General features: G+C 51.5%; 1 protein-coding gene across 1 annotated transcript; it reads left to right on the top strand.

The window, feature by feature from the left end:
• The first annotated feature begins 4,181 nt into the window (after window positions 1–4,181).
• Igfbp3 (insulin like growth factor binding protein 3) lies at window positions 4,182–10,670 on the top strand. The gene is made up of 5 exons (XM_090332529.1): window positions 4,182–4,657; window positions 7,158–7,384; window positions 7,804–7,923; window positions 8,047–8,186; window positions 9,308–10,670. Exons 1-4 carry the CDS (start codon window positions 4,249–4,251, stop codon window positions 8,170–8,172), a joined length of 882 nt encoding a protein of 293 aa, XP_090188655.1. The 5' UTR covers window positions 4,182–4,248; the 3' UTR covers window positions 8,173–8,186; window positions 9,308–10,670.
• Window positions 10,671–12,247: the final 1,577 nt, after the last annotated feature.

Below are 12,247 nucleotides of genomic sequence, written 5' to 3'. Positions count from 1 at the left end.
GGTTGAGAAAAAAAAATCAGGAAAGTGGAAAACAATGCCATTTACAATAGCCTGGGAGAAGGACATGGGTTGGAAATGGTGCCAGAGACATAGCAGCTGGGACCCTTCAAGTCCTGCAGCTTCTTTCTTAGACCCCACTGCTAAGAAAAAGGCCAACTGTACGCAAGATGAGCATCAGGATTCCCCCGCTGCCCACCCATGGGGCACCAACTTAAATACACTGAGCCTGAGCTGAGAAACACAGCATGGGAAGGCATGTGGTTCTATGCTGGGTCCAATTGAGACTAAAACCATCTCATTTAAGATTTGTTCAGGTAAGGAAGTAATGAACTACGGCTTGGCACACAGCAGGCAACAATGTGTCAGAGAGAACCCTTCTTTACATACTCTGAGTTCCGAGTAGAGATCACTTCTTAGCCCTGGAATCAAGAGGTGGGGCCCTGCTTTGTGTCAGAAAGCTGAGAATTGAGCAGACAGGTGAGAAGAATTCAGGTCTACTTGGCCCCAAGGCCCCAGCCTCTCCCATTGTTGCTGAAGTTTTGATCTTGACTAACAGCTAGATGTGACCCAGAGGCAGGCATTGCTCTGAGACTCAATGGCCTGGGCTGGAAGATCTGCTCTTCCTGTGTAAATGACTGGCCCATGGGGCACAGGTGTGGCTGCTCAGGGCAAAAACAGCAGCACTTTGGGGGAGGGGGTGAGAAAGCTGGGCCCATTGTTGAGCTGAGCAGGAGCCTCTCCGAGGAAGCCATCCTAGGAAGGCTTCTGTTCCCTTCAGAACACGCCCAGGCCCTTTTCTAGTCTATCACTCACCAATGCCAGTGCCAGCACCTTCTAGGCCAACTCATCCTTCAGGCACACAGAACAACTCTCCTGGGCTGCCCAGGCTCCTGCCCTACCTCCTGTCCCCCCTCAGCTGGCGTCTTCCATGTCCTGTGAACCTCAACTCCAAGGCCACCGTTCCCCCTTCCAGGGGCTTTTCCTTAACACAAGAGCAGGCAGGCTGGCTCTGCAGACCCCACCTGGCAGCCCCTCAGCCTCCCCTGTTCACTGCCAACCACAGCTGGGTCTCTGGTGACTCTCCAGCCAGCCTGTAAGCCCCTGTGCCTGGAAGCACTCCATGATGAGTTGAGGGTAACAATCCTTTGCAAGGCAGTTAGCAGCTGTGGCCCTGGAAGCCTGGAATAGGGAACTCTGGGAGCCAGCCACCTCTGAGGGCGGGAAGGTTGCTCTGGAGAAAACGTGCCAGCTTTAGACTGGGTAACACAGTCCTGGAAATTGGGCCCCCAATATCATTTGTCTCTAGGTATTTGGGCCTTTCTGACCCAGTGGAGCTCTCTGGTGATCCACACCTCTGGACACATCTGGAGATGGTGCTTGCTGGCAGAGGCCTAAGGGCCTGAAGTGGGGGGAGGGGAGGGACAAGAGGCAGACTGGAAGAAATAAGGGCTTTGTGTCTACTGGGCAAGGCAAGCTTGCGGCCAGGGGAATCGCTAAATATAATTAGGTCGACAGGGTTTTGTTAAGCAGAGAGATGCTCAAGTTTCCTGCTATCCTGATGGTTCTATATGATTTCACAATTGTTATCAATTGTATGTCAAGTACCATCAAAGACAGGAAAAATGCCTTTCCCATGAACATTGTATGTCCATAACCACAAATAGCAGATCAATTAAAAATCTGGCAGAATTGATTTAGTATGTCCCTAAATTAAGATTTATCCCATCTCCAATTCCTCTGGACACAATTATCAATTATGAGGGGGGCAGGGGGAAATGTTCCCTGCATACTTGTTTGTTAAACATGACAGTTGAAATATGATGTAAAAATCAATGTTAATAAAATCTTTTTAAAAATGAAATAAAATATTGCAACATAATTCTCATGTCAGTGACGCAGATTTACCCAGTTGTTGCAAGGTTTCCTGTTACAGGTGATGACAGCCTATAGAAAACACAGTTCTAGGAATATATCTCCTTTGAAAGTTACAGTGTCGTGGCTTTATTCAGCCTGAGGCTTGTCCCTACACCACAGGGTCGAAGCCTGTCCCTCTGGCTCCCCCTAGGAGTTGGGCTTAGAACAACCTCCTTCTTCTGAAACCAAGCAGTGAACAGGCTGGCAGGGCTCTTTTGTTCATTACAAGAACCAAGAGCAAAGACTTATTTTTATCCTTTCCAGAAAGGAGTTCCTTCAGAGTATCCCTGTCTACTGGCCAGATGATAACACTGGGTGAAAGGGCTACAGTGGTCTGCGATCTGAAAGGCTTCGTGTACTAAATGTGTCTAACATTGTACTAAATACAAGGGCAGGGATTTCAAGAATCATTTTTTGATACAGAATACAGCTCTAATTTCAGAGTCAAGGTCTCTGTGGTTATTTAAGGAACAAATGTAGCCCTGAGGGATTTATTTTGTTTCCTTTAATTTTCCAATGAAATCAGAGACCCTATTCTTAGATTGAACATACAGGAGAAGTCTGGCAGAGTTTACAGTAAACAGGGTTCAGGCTGCCTGGCCTGAGCTGGGGGGGAGGGGCACCCTAGTAAGAAAACGAGAGCGCTGTGCTTCAGCAGGCCAGGAAGGACAAGAACCTCCACGTTAGTCTTCTGCTCACGAGTGCTCTCAAAACTTAGCATTCTCCTTTATTCCCATTTATTCCCACACTCATCCGCCACACCAGGCCATCTTTCTATCAAGGGGTCAGAGGCAAGAAACAGAAGTTGTGAAACTTCAGGGACACAAGAGTTCAAGACAATGCAATTTCTTGAGTCTGCCATCAAAGGCCAGTTTGGGTTTTTGCACAGGTGCATAGAACTTGGCCGGCTTCTCATGCCAGCCCAGCCATCCGAACCTCAGTTCTGGGCATCTGTGTATTCTGTATGGTAATGCTTAGTGTTTTCCTGGACTGCTTGCCTGGGCCTTTCACTGTCCCTCTTGCTAAGCCTTTTAAAGGCCCAAGGGTTCCTTTCCATCCTAAGAGGAAGGTATATATTTATAAAGGGAGATCAATGCAGGAGAGGAAGAGACAAGACAAATCACTGGGAAACATTATGTTGTGGAGGGACTATTCTGTGGCGAACTGCTTGGGACCCAAACATCCACCTTGTGAGTCAGTCAAATAGCGGGGGAAGCCTCTCCCCCGTCCGTCCCGGCGGTCCACAGAGCCCAGGAGCCGCCACGCATCCCAGCCCAAACCTGGTCCGCTGGCGGCCTCTGGCGGCCACCGCGGGCACCGGCGCGGACACACCGGCCGTCGTGAGGACGCAGGGTCCCCGGGGCCGCCGCACAGGTGGGCGATCTGCACTTGAACGCACCGGTGAGGATCCGGTGCAGGAACACGAAAAATCCTTCCAACGAAGTAACTGGAGATGGCCGGGCTGAGGGAGGACTCGCTCCTTAGCCGTGCTTCTTCGGCCAAGCGCCCACTTCGGTCTACCTCTGCAATGTGATTAGGATAACGTCCAGCCTAAGCACGGGTTCTCCGCCAGCCCGGCTCGCAGGGGGCCGCCGCGTGGGAGCGGGCCGCGAGGGCCGCGGACGCCGCCACGTGCGCCCCGCCCGGCCAGCCTCGGCCGCAGCGCCGGCTAAATGGCTCCGCGGGCGCCGAGGAAACCCTGCGGCGCCCGGGCCCCGCAGAGACTCCAAGGTGAATCGGGAATTCTCATGCAGAAATGTCCCCACTATGCGCCCTCCGGGGGGACTGCAATTCAGAGAGCTCTGCAAATTACACACAAATGGAAGGCTGGCGCCTGACGATTCAACGGGGAACCGCGCTCGCCAGGAGGGGGAAGGGAGGTCGCGGCCGGGAGATCCGGGGCGCCAAGCTGGCTAGAAGTGATCCGGGAAAATCAGAGACATCTACAGGGGACACCGGGGTGCCAGAGTAACCGGGGGTGGGGGTGGGGGTGATGTGCGGGGGGAGTGGCCGCGGGAGGCGCACGGGCACCGGGGAGGCAGGTGTCCCGGCGAGCCGCGTGACGCGCGCCCCCGCGCCCGGCGCCCGCTTCCCCGGGCGAGGCGCCGGCCCCCGTGGCCGTGCCTGCGCCGCCCCCCCTCGGGCGTGCCGTTCCGGGGCGTGTCCTCGGCCATCCCGGCTTCTATATAGCGGCCGGCGCGCCGGTGGCTACCCAGACGCGAGCTGGGCCGCTGCGTGCCGAGTCTTAGCCGTCGCGCTCCCGATCCCGCAGCCGCCCGCCGCGCGCCTTGACCCGGTAACCGCGTGCTCCAGTCGGCCTCTGCGGCGGGCACCATGCATCGAGCGCGCCCCGCGCTCTGGGCAGCTCTGCTCGCCGCGCTGGCTCTGCTGCGCGGGCCGCCGGGGGCGCGGGCGGGCGCGGGCGCGGTGGGCGCGGGCCCCGTGGTGCGCTGCGAGCCCTGCGACGCGAGCGCGCTGGCCCAGTGCGCGCCGCCGCCCGCCGCGCCCGCGTGCGCCGAGCTGGTGCGCGAGCCGGGCTGCGGCTGCTGCCTGACGTGCGCGCTGCGCGAGGGCCAGCCCTGCGGCGTCTACACCGAGCGCTGCGGCTCGGGCCTCAGCTGCCAGGCGCCGTCGGGCGAGCCGCGCCCGCTGCAGGCGCTGCTGGACGGCCGCGGCTTCTGCGTCAACTCCAGCGCCGCCGGCCGCCTGCGCGCCTACCTGCTGCCGGCGCCCTCCGCCCCAGGTGAGCCATGCGCGAGGCCCGGCCCGCTGGGCGAGGCGGGGCGGGGCGGGCGTCGGGCTTGGAAAGGCGACGTCCGATTGGCCCTGGGCGCGGCGGGCAGGTACACTGCGGAGCGCCGTCGGTGGGCTGCCGCTGATCGGCCACCTCGTCCTCGCCCGGCGCGGGGCGCAGTGCGTGCGTCCCACAGGGGTGGGATCTGGGGCGGGGTCCCTGCTTTGGTAGATGCTCTGGTTTGTCCCGGGGCGGGGGCGGCGGGAGGAACCCCAACCTTTTGCCTGGCTCTTCCTTTGCCAAGCAAGGCTTGTGTGCCCACCGACGAGTGAGCTGGGATCTGGGCATTTAGTCGTTTCAAAGCGGGGCCTTTTCTCGAGGCCCCTGGGTGCTGCGACGCCGCGGGCCTCGCCCACCGGCGTCCTGCGCCCACCGGCGTCCTGCGCCCCGCGCCCCGCGCCGCCCACGGGGACCCGGACGCCCGGCTGATTGGGCCAGTGAAGACAGAGCGGGCTTTAATGACCCGGAGGAGCTGGAATCTGTCCAAAGTTACCTCTCGTGGGTTGAGACGCAAAGCTTGTTTGAGAACATCGCGTGGTTCCCTTTAAGAAAAAAAAAAAAAGAGGGTTTTTGTTTTTTTTTTTAAGGGACTTGTGCAAGTTTCAAGCCTTCTTAGTCAGTTTGGCGTGGTTCTGTGAAGGAAGTTGAGGCCTGCACAGCTGAAGGCTTGGAGGGTCTCCCACCTGAGCTCTGTGCCGGCGAGGCCCAGACCCCCGATCCCGCGGGGCAGTGCAGCCCCTTTACACCCACGCCGCCCAGCCCCGCCTGCTAGCTTGATTCGTCCCTGAGACACACAGACGTCGGGGAAAGCCTAGGTTCCAGTTGTTTCACCGACTTTGCTCTGATAGGGAAGTGTTGCTGGCTATGGCTCCATTTGCACGCGGGGGTGGGGGGCGGAGATCTTCAAAAACGGATCTTAGAAACACTCATTGCCATTCTAGTTAGGATTTAATAATCCTCATAATCGTAAAGGCTGTGCAGTGTAAATATGAAGTGGGAATCTTATAAGCTGATCAGACAATCCAAGTGACTTCTAGAAAAAGAATAATAAGGCTAGGGAAAAAAAATGAGGACAGGACATAGTAAGAATCCTCTGTTGCTGAAATAAAACTTTTCCTTTCTCCCACCAAGCCAGCAGTCTGAGGAAGAAAACTGGAAAGGTTAAGAAATGACTCAAGATTCTTGAAAACGAAATGCAAATATGTTTATTTACATATTCTCAGCTTCTGGTCTGTTGGTCCAGCAAGTGCTTCCTTGAAAGAAAAGAAAAAAAAAAAAGTAGGAGGGGGGAGCTAAGATTAAGGGTGACTGAAACCAAGCTGGTTTATTCAGTGGGAATTTGGCTTCCCTGAGGCACCAAACGCCTTTGGGAACTTTGCAGGTGAAGGGACTGGGACTTAGAGAATAGCAGCTTCCCTCCCCCACCCTCCCAAATCTCCACTGGTAAGAGGCTTCCAGGAGAGAGCAATTTGCAGCCTCTGGAAGCTTTCGGGGAGTCAGGCATTTGCTGGCTCTCAGCCAAAGAGCCAGAAGCCTTGGCTGCTTTCCTGTGGGCAGAATGCCACGCCAGGCGTGTCTGCGAAGGCAAGAGAGAGTTCAACCAGAGCCTTGTGTTTCACACCAGTGGGTAACAGAATCAGACCCAGATGGAGGAGCCTTGGCGCCCTCACTGAAGGGAGTTAGTAAGAGCCTTACTCCAGGCTGGCACTGAAGCCTTGCAATATTGGGAAGCTTGGGGGCATCTTCACAGTTGAATGCTGAGCCCATCAGTCAGACCTGAGCTCACCAAGAGCTGGCCACGGGTGGTGGAGGACAGTGCTCCAGACAAAGGTTAGAATGTTAGAGACCAGATTCATGCTCAGACACCTTCAGCCACCACCCCAGTACTCTTCAAGTGAGAAATATTCTTTTTCTTTTCCCAAATCCAGGGTGGCCACTGACCTCAGGAACAGGGGCAGGGTGCAGTTGGAGTGGCCTGGGAAATTTCTAGCCAATTCTGCAGTTGCCTTCCGTGGTACACATCTGCCACCTGCTGGTTGCAGACGGCATTGCCACCCTCCCCTCTGCTTTAAGGGGCATCTGCTAAACATGTGCTTCCTCTTTAATTTTTTTATGCCCACACTGGGACTTGAACTTACTTAGGGCCTGGCGAGATGCATGCAGTCCCTCAACTTTTTTCCTCAAGGCTGGCACTGTACTATTTGAACCATAGCTCCACTTCCAGTGGCTCAAGGCTGGCTTCAAACCATGATCCTCAGATCTTAGCCGCCTGAGGATGACATAGGGATGGGCCGCTGGTGTCTAGGTACAAATTGGCTTATACACTAACTTCCTTCCTCAGACTGCTGACTGGTGGGAGAAAGGTAAAGCAATCATGGAATGAGTAGCACTAGAGAATGCCAGTTCAAGGTCAGCCAAGGTCACCTGTGTGTCACCTGTGCTTTTCTAGGAAATGCTAGTGAGTCGGATGAGGACCGTGGCACAGGGAGTATGGACAGCCACGCTGCACCCAGCACACACCGGGTGACAGACTCCAAGTTCCATCCCGTCCATGCAAAGTTGGATGCCATCAAGAAAGGTCATGCCAAGGACAGCCAGCGCTACAAAGTTGACTACGAATCCCAGAGCACAGACACCCAGAACTTCTCCTCCGAGTCCAAGCGGGAGACGGAATATGTAAGAACGCTTCCACTTAATTGTAAAGCCAGGTGGCAGTGGCTCACATGTGTAATCCTAGCTATTCCAGAGGCTGAGATGTGAGGACTGAGGTTCAAAGGGCAGCCTGAGCAGAAAAGTTTGTCAGACTCTTATTTCCAACTAAGCAGCCAGAAGCTGTTAAGTAGAGGTGTGGCTCAAGTGATAGAGTGCTAACTTGGAGCAAAAGAAAAGCTAAAGGGCAGTAACTAGATACTGAGTTCAAATCCCAGTAGGGATTTGATGAGGAGCAGTGGCTAACGCAGTCCTTTGGTTGTCTTGGTAGCTCAGGCAAAAGAGGTACAGGAAAAACATGGTAGATCTCTCAGGATGGTCTGAGAGCATTGTAAGATTGTCAGGGTTTTCTTTAAGCAATAACTGTGTCCCCTGTTGATATACAGGGTCCCTGCCGCAGAGAGATGGAGGACACACTGAATCACCTGAAGTTCCTCAATGTGCTGAGCCCCAGAGGCGTGCACATCCCCAACTGTGACAAGAAGGGGTTTTACAAGAAGAAGCAGGTACGTGGTGCTCAGGTGTTTGCTTCCTCTCCCTGTATCACCAGTGACTCGGAGGAGAAATCGAGCCTTGCACCAATCCACAGGCCCCCGGGTCCAAATCAATGCTCTTTTTCTATCTTTTAGTGCCGCCCTTCCAAAGGCAGAAAGCGGGGCTTCTGCTGGTGCGTGGACAAGTACGGGCAGCCCCTTCCGGGCCTCGACAGCAAGGGTAAAGATGACGTGCACTGCCTGGGCCTGCAGAGCCAGTAAACCCCACTGCACCGGTGAGCCAGGGTGGGAACTGGCATGAGCATGAGCTCTAGTGGCCTGCCTGCCTTCCCAGGGGCTGATGGGGAGGAGACAGATAGAGGGGACAGGTAGGCTCACCCAGGGCCAGCATGGCCAACTGGCTCCTCTCCTGAGTCACTGACCCAGGAGATGCAGCCAGACCCAAAGAAGAATGTGGAAAATAGAGGAGATTTATCCTTTAGACAGCTGACCTGAAAAGGAGACCACCTCCCCCCGCCCCAACCCAGCCAGCTCAGAATCTGCCGCCAAGTGACCCCCAAGCAGCTACACTGGATTCCTATGGAATTAAGCCAGGAGACCTTTGCATACCTGTGCCCTGCCCTAGGCCTCCAGAGTAAAGCTGGTCCTATGGGAAGTCCTCAAGTTCATTTCAATTTCCTTGGGAAATTTTTTCATTCCTCTTCAAGAACTCACTGAAGCCCTGACTTCTAAAATAAAAGATGTCGCTTTTTTTGTTGTTTTTCTGTTACATAAGCGATGAATATTGGGTTTGTTTCTGGCTAATATTCTTTTAAGAAAGAATATTAAAATCTCATGCAAAACAAATTCTAAACCATCATTTTTTGAGCACTGTCATAATCAATATTGTTTTTTTCTTATAAGAAATGAGTTATTGGTGAGGAAAGAATAAATATATTTTCTTTCATCCTCCTAAGATTAAATTAATCCTAGTAAGAAAGTTTTAATGGCTGGCTACTGGTGGCTCACACCTGTAATCACTGTTACTCAGGAGGCTGAGATCTGAGGATCAAGCTTAGAAACCAACCTGGCAGGAAAGTCTGAGACTTTTACCTCTAATAAACCACACAAAAGCTGAAAGTGGAACTGTGGATCAAGTGATAGAGAGTTGGCCTTGAGTAAATATGCTAAGGGATAACACCTAGGCCCTGAGTGTTGGCACAAAAAACAAAAAGTATTTCTAATTCTGTAATTCTCCCTACAAAGCTGAGAAAAGAATTTAAGGTAGACTGAATCCCAAGTCTTCTGTGTACCCCCACTTTCCTAGGACCTCCGCCTATTTGTCCAGGAGAAAGATTTGAGTCCTTTGTTTTTAGGGAGTCAGTTCTTATTTTCCTATATTTCTTTCTTTTTTTAGTTAAAGTGGAGCTCCAATACGCCTTACTTTGCACAAAAGACTGCCACGGACAGAACAGCACCTGGCTATAGCCTGAACTTATATTTCTTTTTGTGGTGAACTGTTGTTTTTTAATTTTGTTTGTTTTTTTTAAGAAAACCAAAGTTTAGACAGAGATCTTCGAAATGTCTATTGTTCCTTTAAATGGCAAATTTGAGCATCTTTCCACTTTCCAGTAGTCTGAAAAAAAAATACATTGAATTTTTCTGTTGTTTTCTGTAAAAATAACTTGATAACTCTGCCCAAGCAGCAGACTTGATCCCCTTCTAGAATCTTCTCCACTGACCCTTTACCGTCTTCGCTCAAGTGGCTGAATTGAAAACACAACTCCTCACTTCTCCCCACCCCACTCAACTCATGGAGGAGAAGAGGAAAACCAGAAACTCCAGTTACCTGAGTGACCGGGCCACACGGCCACTAAACTTCATTATCTGCAAGTGACTCCATCTGCTTGGAAATATTGGAAAGATGGAGGTGGACTCTTAACTGACCAAGAAAGTTTAGCACATTCTGGAAAACCTGTAAAGGCAGATCTTTCTGACCTCCCTCCTTCAGGCAGCTTTTTAGGGCTGGAGCCCAGGGGAAGGCCCGGGGTGGCCTGTACTGTGGTCCAGCAGGGCAGGGGGAGGCTGAGAGCGCGCCTCACAGTAATGGTGTGATCGTTCTGGAGACAGCAAAATAATAATAATAATAATGTGTTCTCATTCAATTCCCAGGTTTGGGATTGGTGATAATAAACTCTTTAAAGGCAAAAGCTATTTTCACCCCTCATCTTTATCCTTCTTGACATCACAAAAAAAATTATTTTTAATGTTATCGAACCAGGAAAGATGAATGACTTGTTGAGAGAGCCTCTTAAGGACACTGGGAACACATAGAGAATAACTTGTGTTTGTTGAACTTGGGAGACTCACGTATACTTTATAATTCACACATATATGCAAAGAGAGATATGTTCTTAATTGTTAACATTGTATACAGCATAGCCCAATAGGATCCATACTAGAAAATCCTAGATAGAGTGTTAGGGATAGATACTAGATGGCAGAACTCTGGTGGGTGATCAAGAGTGAGTACTTAGTCCCGAGGCTGGGCTGCCCCCCAGCCAAACCCAAGGCAGTATTGGGTGTGTGGAAACTGTCCTGTCCCATACTGCAGAGAGCTCTCCTTAAGAACAAAAAGAGGTCTCAAGACATCCTGCCTACCTATTATGAGCTTTCCTTTTATTTTTTTAAAAAAATTTTTTGGGGGGAAAGTATTTTTGAAAAGGTTTGTCTTGCAATGTATTTATAAAAGTAAATAAAGTTTTTACCATTAAAAATAATCATGGTTTTTTTCTTTCTCCTTATTAGTAACTGTCCCTCTGAAGTCTCAACTCTCATAAGGAAGTAACGGAAAGGATAGAATATTCTTATGGTACAAGAAAACACCCTAGGGGTTGTGAGTTTGGCCTAGTGGTAGAGTGCTTGCCTTGCATGCACGAAGACCGGGGTTCAATTCCTCAGTAGCACATACATAGAAAAAACCCAGAAATGGGTGCTGTGGCTCAAGTGGTAGAGCTCTAGCCTTGAGAAAGCCCAAGGACAGTGCTCAGGCCCTGAGTTCAAGGCCCAGGACTGGCAAAAGAAAAAAAAAAAACAAGCCTCCTACACACAAAGGTTTTCCTCCTTTTATCTGGAGCAAAACCTGCAACAGGGTGTTTGAGGTGGCCTCGGTGGGGGTGGGAATAGCATGCTTGTGGAGGTTGGGCTGGGATGTTGGGATGTGTGGCTGGCTCTCACAGTGCCCACAGTGCAGGCCTTGTCTCCCTGACAGACTTTTCTCCATTTTTCCTTAGAGCAGCCTTCCCAGCCCCACAGGGTTACACAGAACAGATGTGTGTCTGTTCTCTGGGAAAAGGGAAGCAGATAAATGCAGGAAGAAAAAACCCCTGGAGACCCGGTCAGGCTTCTGGGCCCTGGTCCCTTGCAGAGCTATCCAAGACAACTCACAAAGCCCAGGACTGGGAAGATTCCCAGCGCTACCTGCAGATCCTACGCAGAGCTCATTTGGTGCATTGGGAAAGCACCTGAATAACGTGCTGAGCAGTGAGTGAGCTCTGTGAGTGTCCCCGTGTGGGATCTGACCGTGCAGAATGAGTTTGTAAGGGCTGAGGAAGGTGCACATTGGCCTGCGGGCTCCCTGAAGCAGGATTTGGGGGTTTCTCAGCCACAGGTGGGATATCTAGGTGTCCAGGATGAGAACTTGACTGAGGCCGGGAATGTGCCTTAGAGTGCTTGCCCAGCATGTATGAAGCCCTGGGTTCAATTCCTCAGTACCATATAAACAGTAAAAGCCGAAAGTGGCTCCATTGAAACCGGAAGTGGCTAGCCTTGAGCACAGAGAAGCTCAGGGACACGACCCAGGCCCTGAGTTCAAGCCCCAGAACTAGCAAAACAAAAACAAAAACACTGGACTGGTCCTCAAGTGCCACTGAAGAAGTGAGGTGTGGTAGAAAGCTGTCACTCTCATGATAATGCTTCTTCCACAACTATTGGGTTTGCCTGCATTTGCTGGAAACCTAAATTAAGCAAAATATAAAGGAATCCATGCGATTTTTTTCTTCCTTCCTTGAGTATCTCATCCTCTGGCCCTGTGATTCAGGCTTATACCATCTGATTCCCAATTCTCAGATCTTTGGACTCAAAACAGAATCATAATATTGTGAGTTTTCAGATGGCAGCTGATCAGACTTCTCAGCCTCTGCATTGTGAGTCTGTTCTCCAGAAGAGTTTGATAATGATGTAAATAGGATAGATAGAACACAGACTTGATGAATAGATGGATACGTACAGATGACTGACATATTCGAGCTAAATGACTCATCGATGGCAGAGATACAAAAATAAGTGATTGCACGAC

The sequence above is a fragment of the Megascapheus bottae genome, chromosome 5, assembly GCF_031878675.1.
Source record: "Megascapheus bottae isolate mThoBot1 chromosome 5, mThoBot2.hap1, whole genome shotgun sequence".
In the NCBI taxonomy this organism is placed as follows: Eukaryota; Metazoa; Chordata; class Mammalia; order Rodentia; family Geomyidae; genus Megascapheus; species Megascapheus bottae.
This window is presented reverse-complemented; position numbering and strand designations above follow the sequence as displayed.

What these genes read in the sequence shown, in the direction of transcription:
- Igfbp3 (XM_090332529.1), top strand. Translation starts at nt 4,249, where the DNA reads ATGCATCGAGCGCGCCCCGCGCTCTGGGCAGCTCTGCTCGCCGCGCTG. An exon ending in GCCGGCGCCCTCCGCCCCAG is followed by an intron (nt 4,658 to 7,157) that starts GTGAGCCATGCG and finishes GTGCTTTTCTAG; the next exon opens with GAAATGCTAGTGAGTCGGAT. An exon ending in GGTTTTACAAGAAGAAGCAG is followed by an intron (nt 7,924 to 8,046) that starts GTACGTGGTGCT and finishes TCTATCTTTTAG; the next exon opens with TGCCGCCCTTCCAAAGGCAG.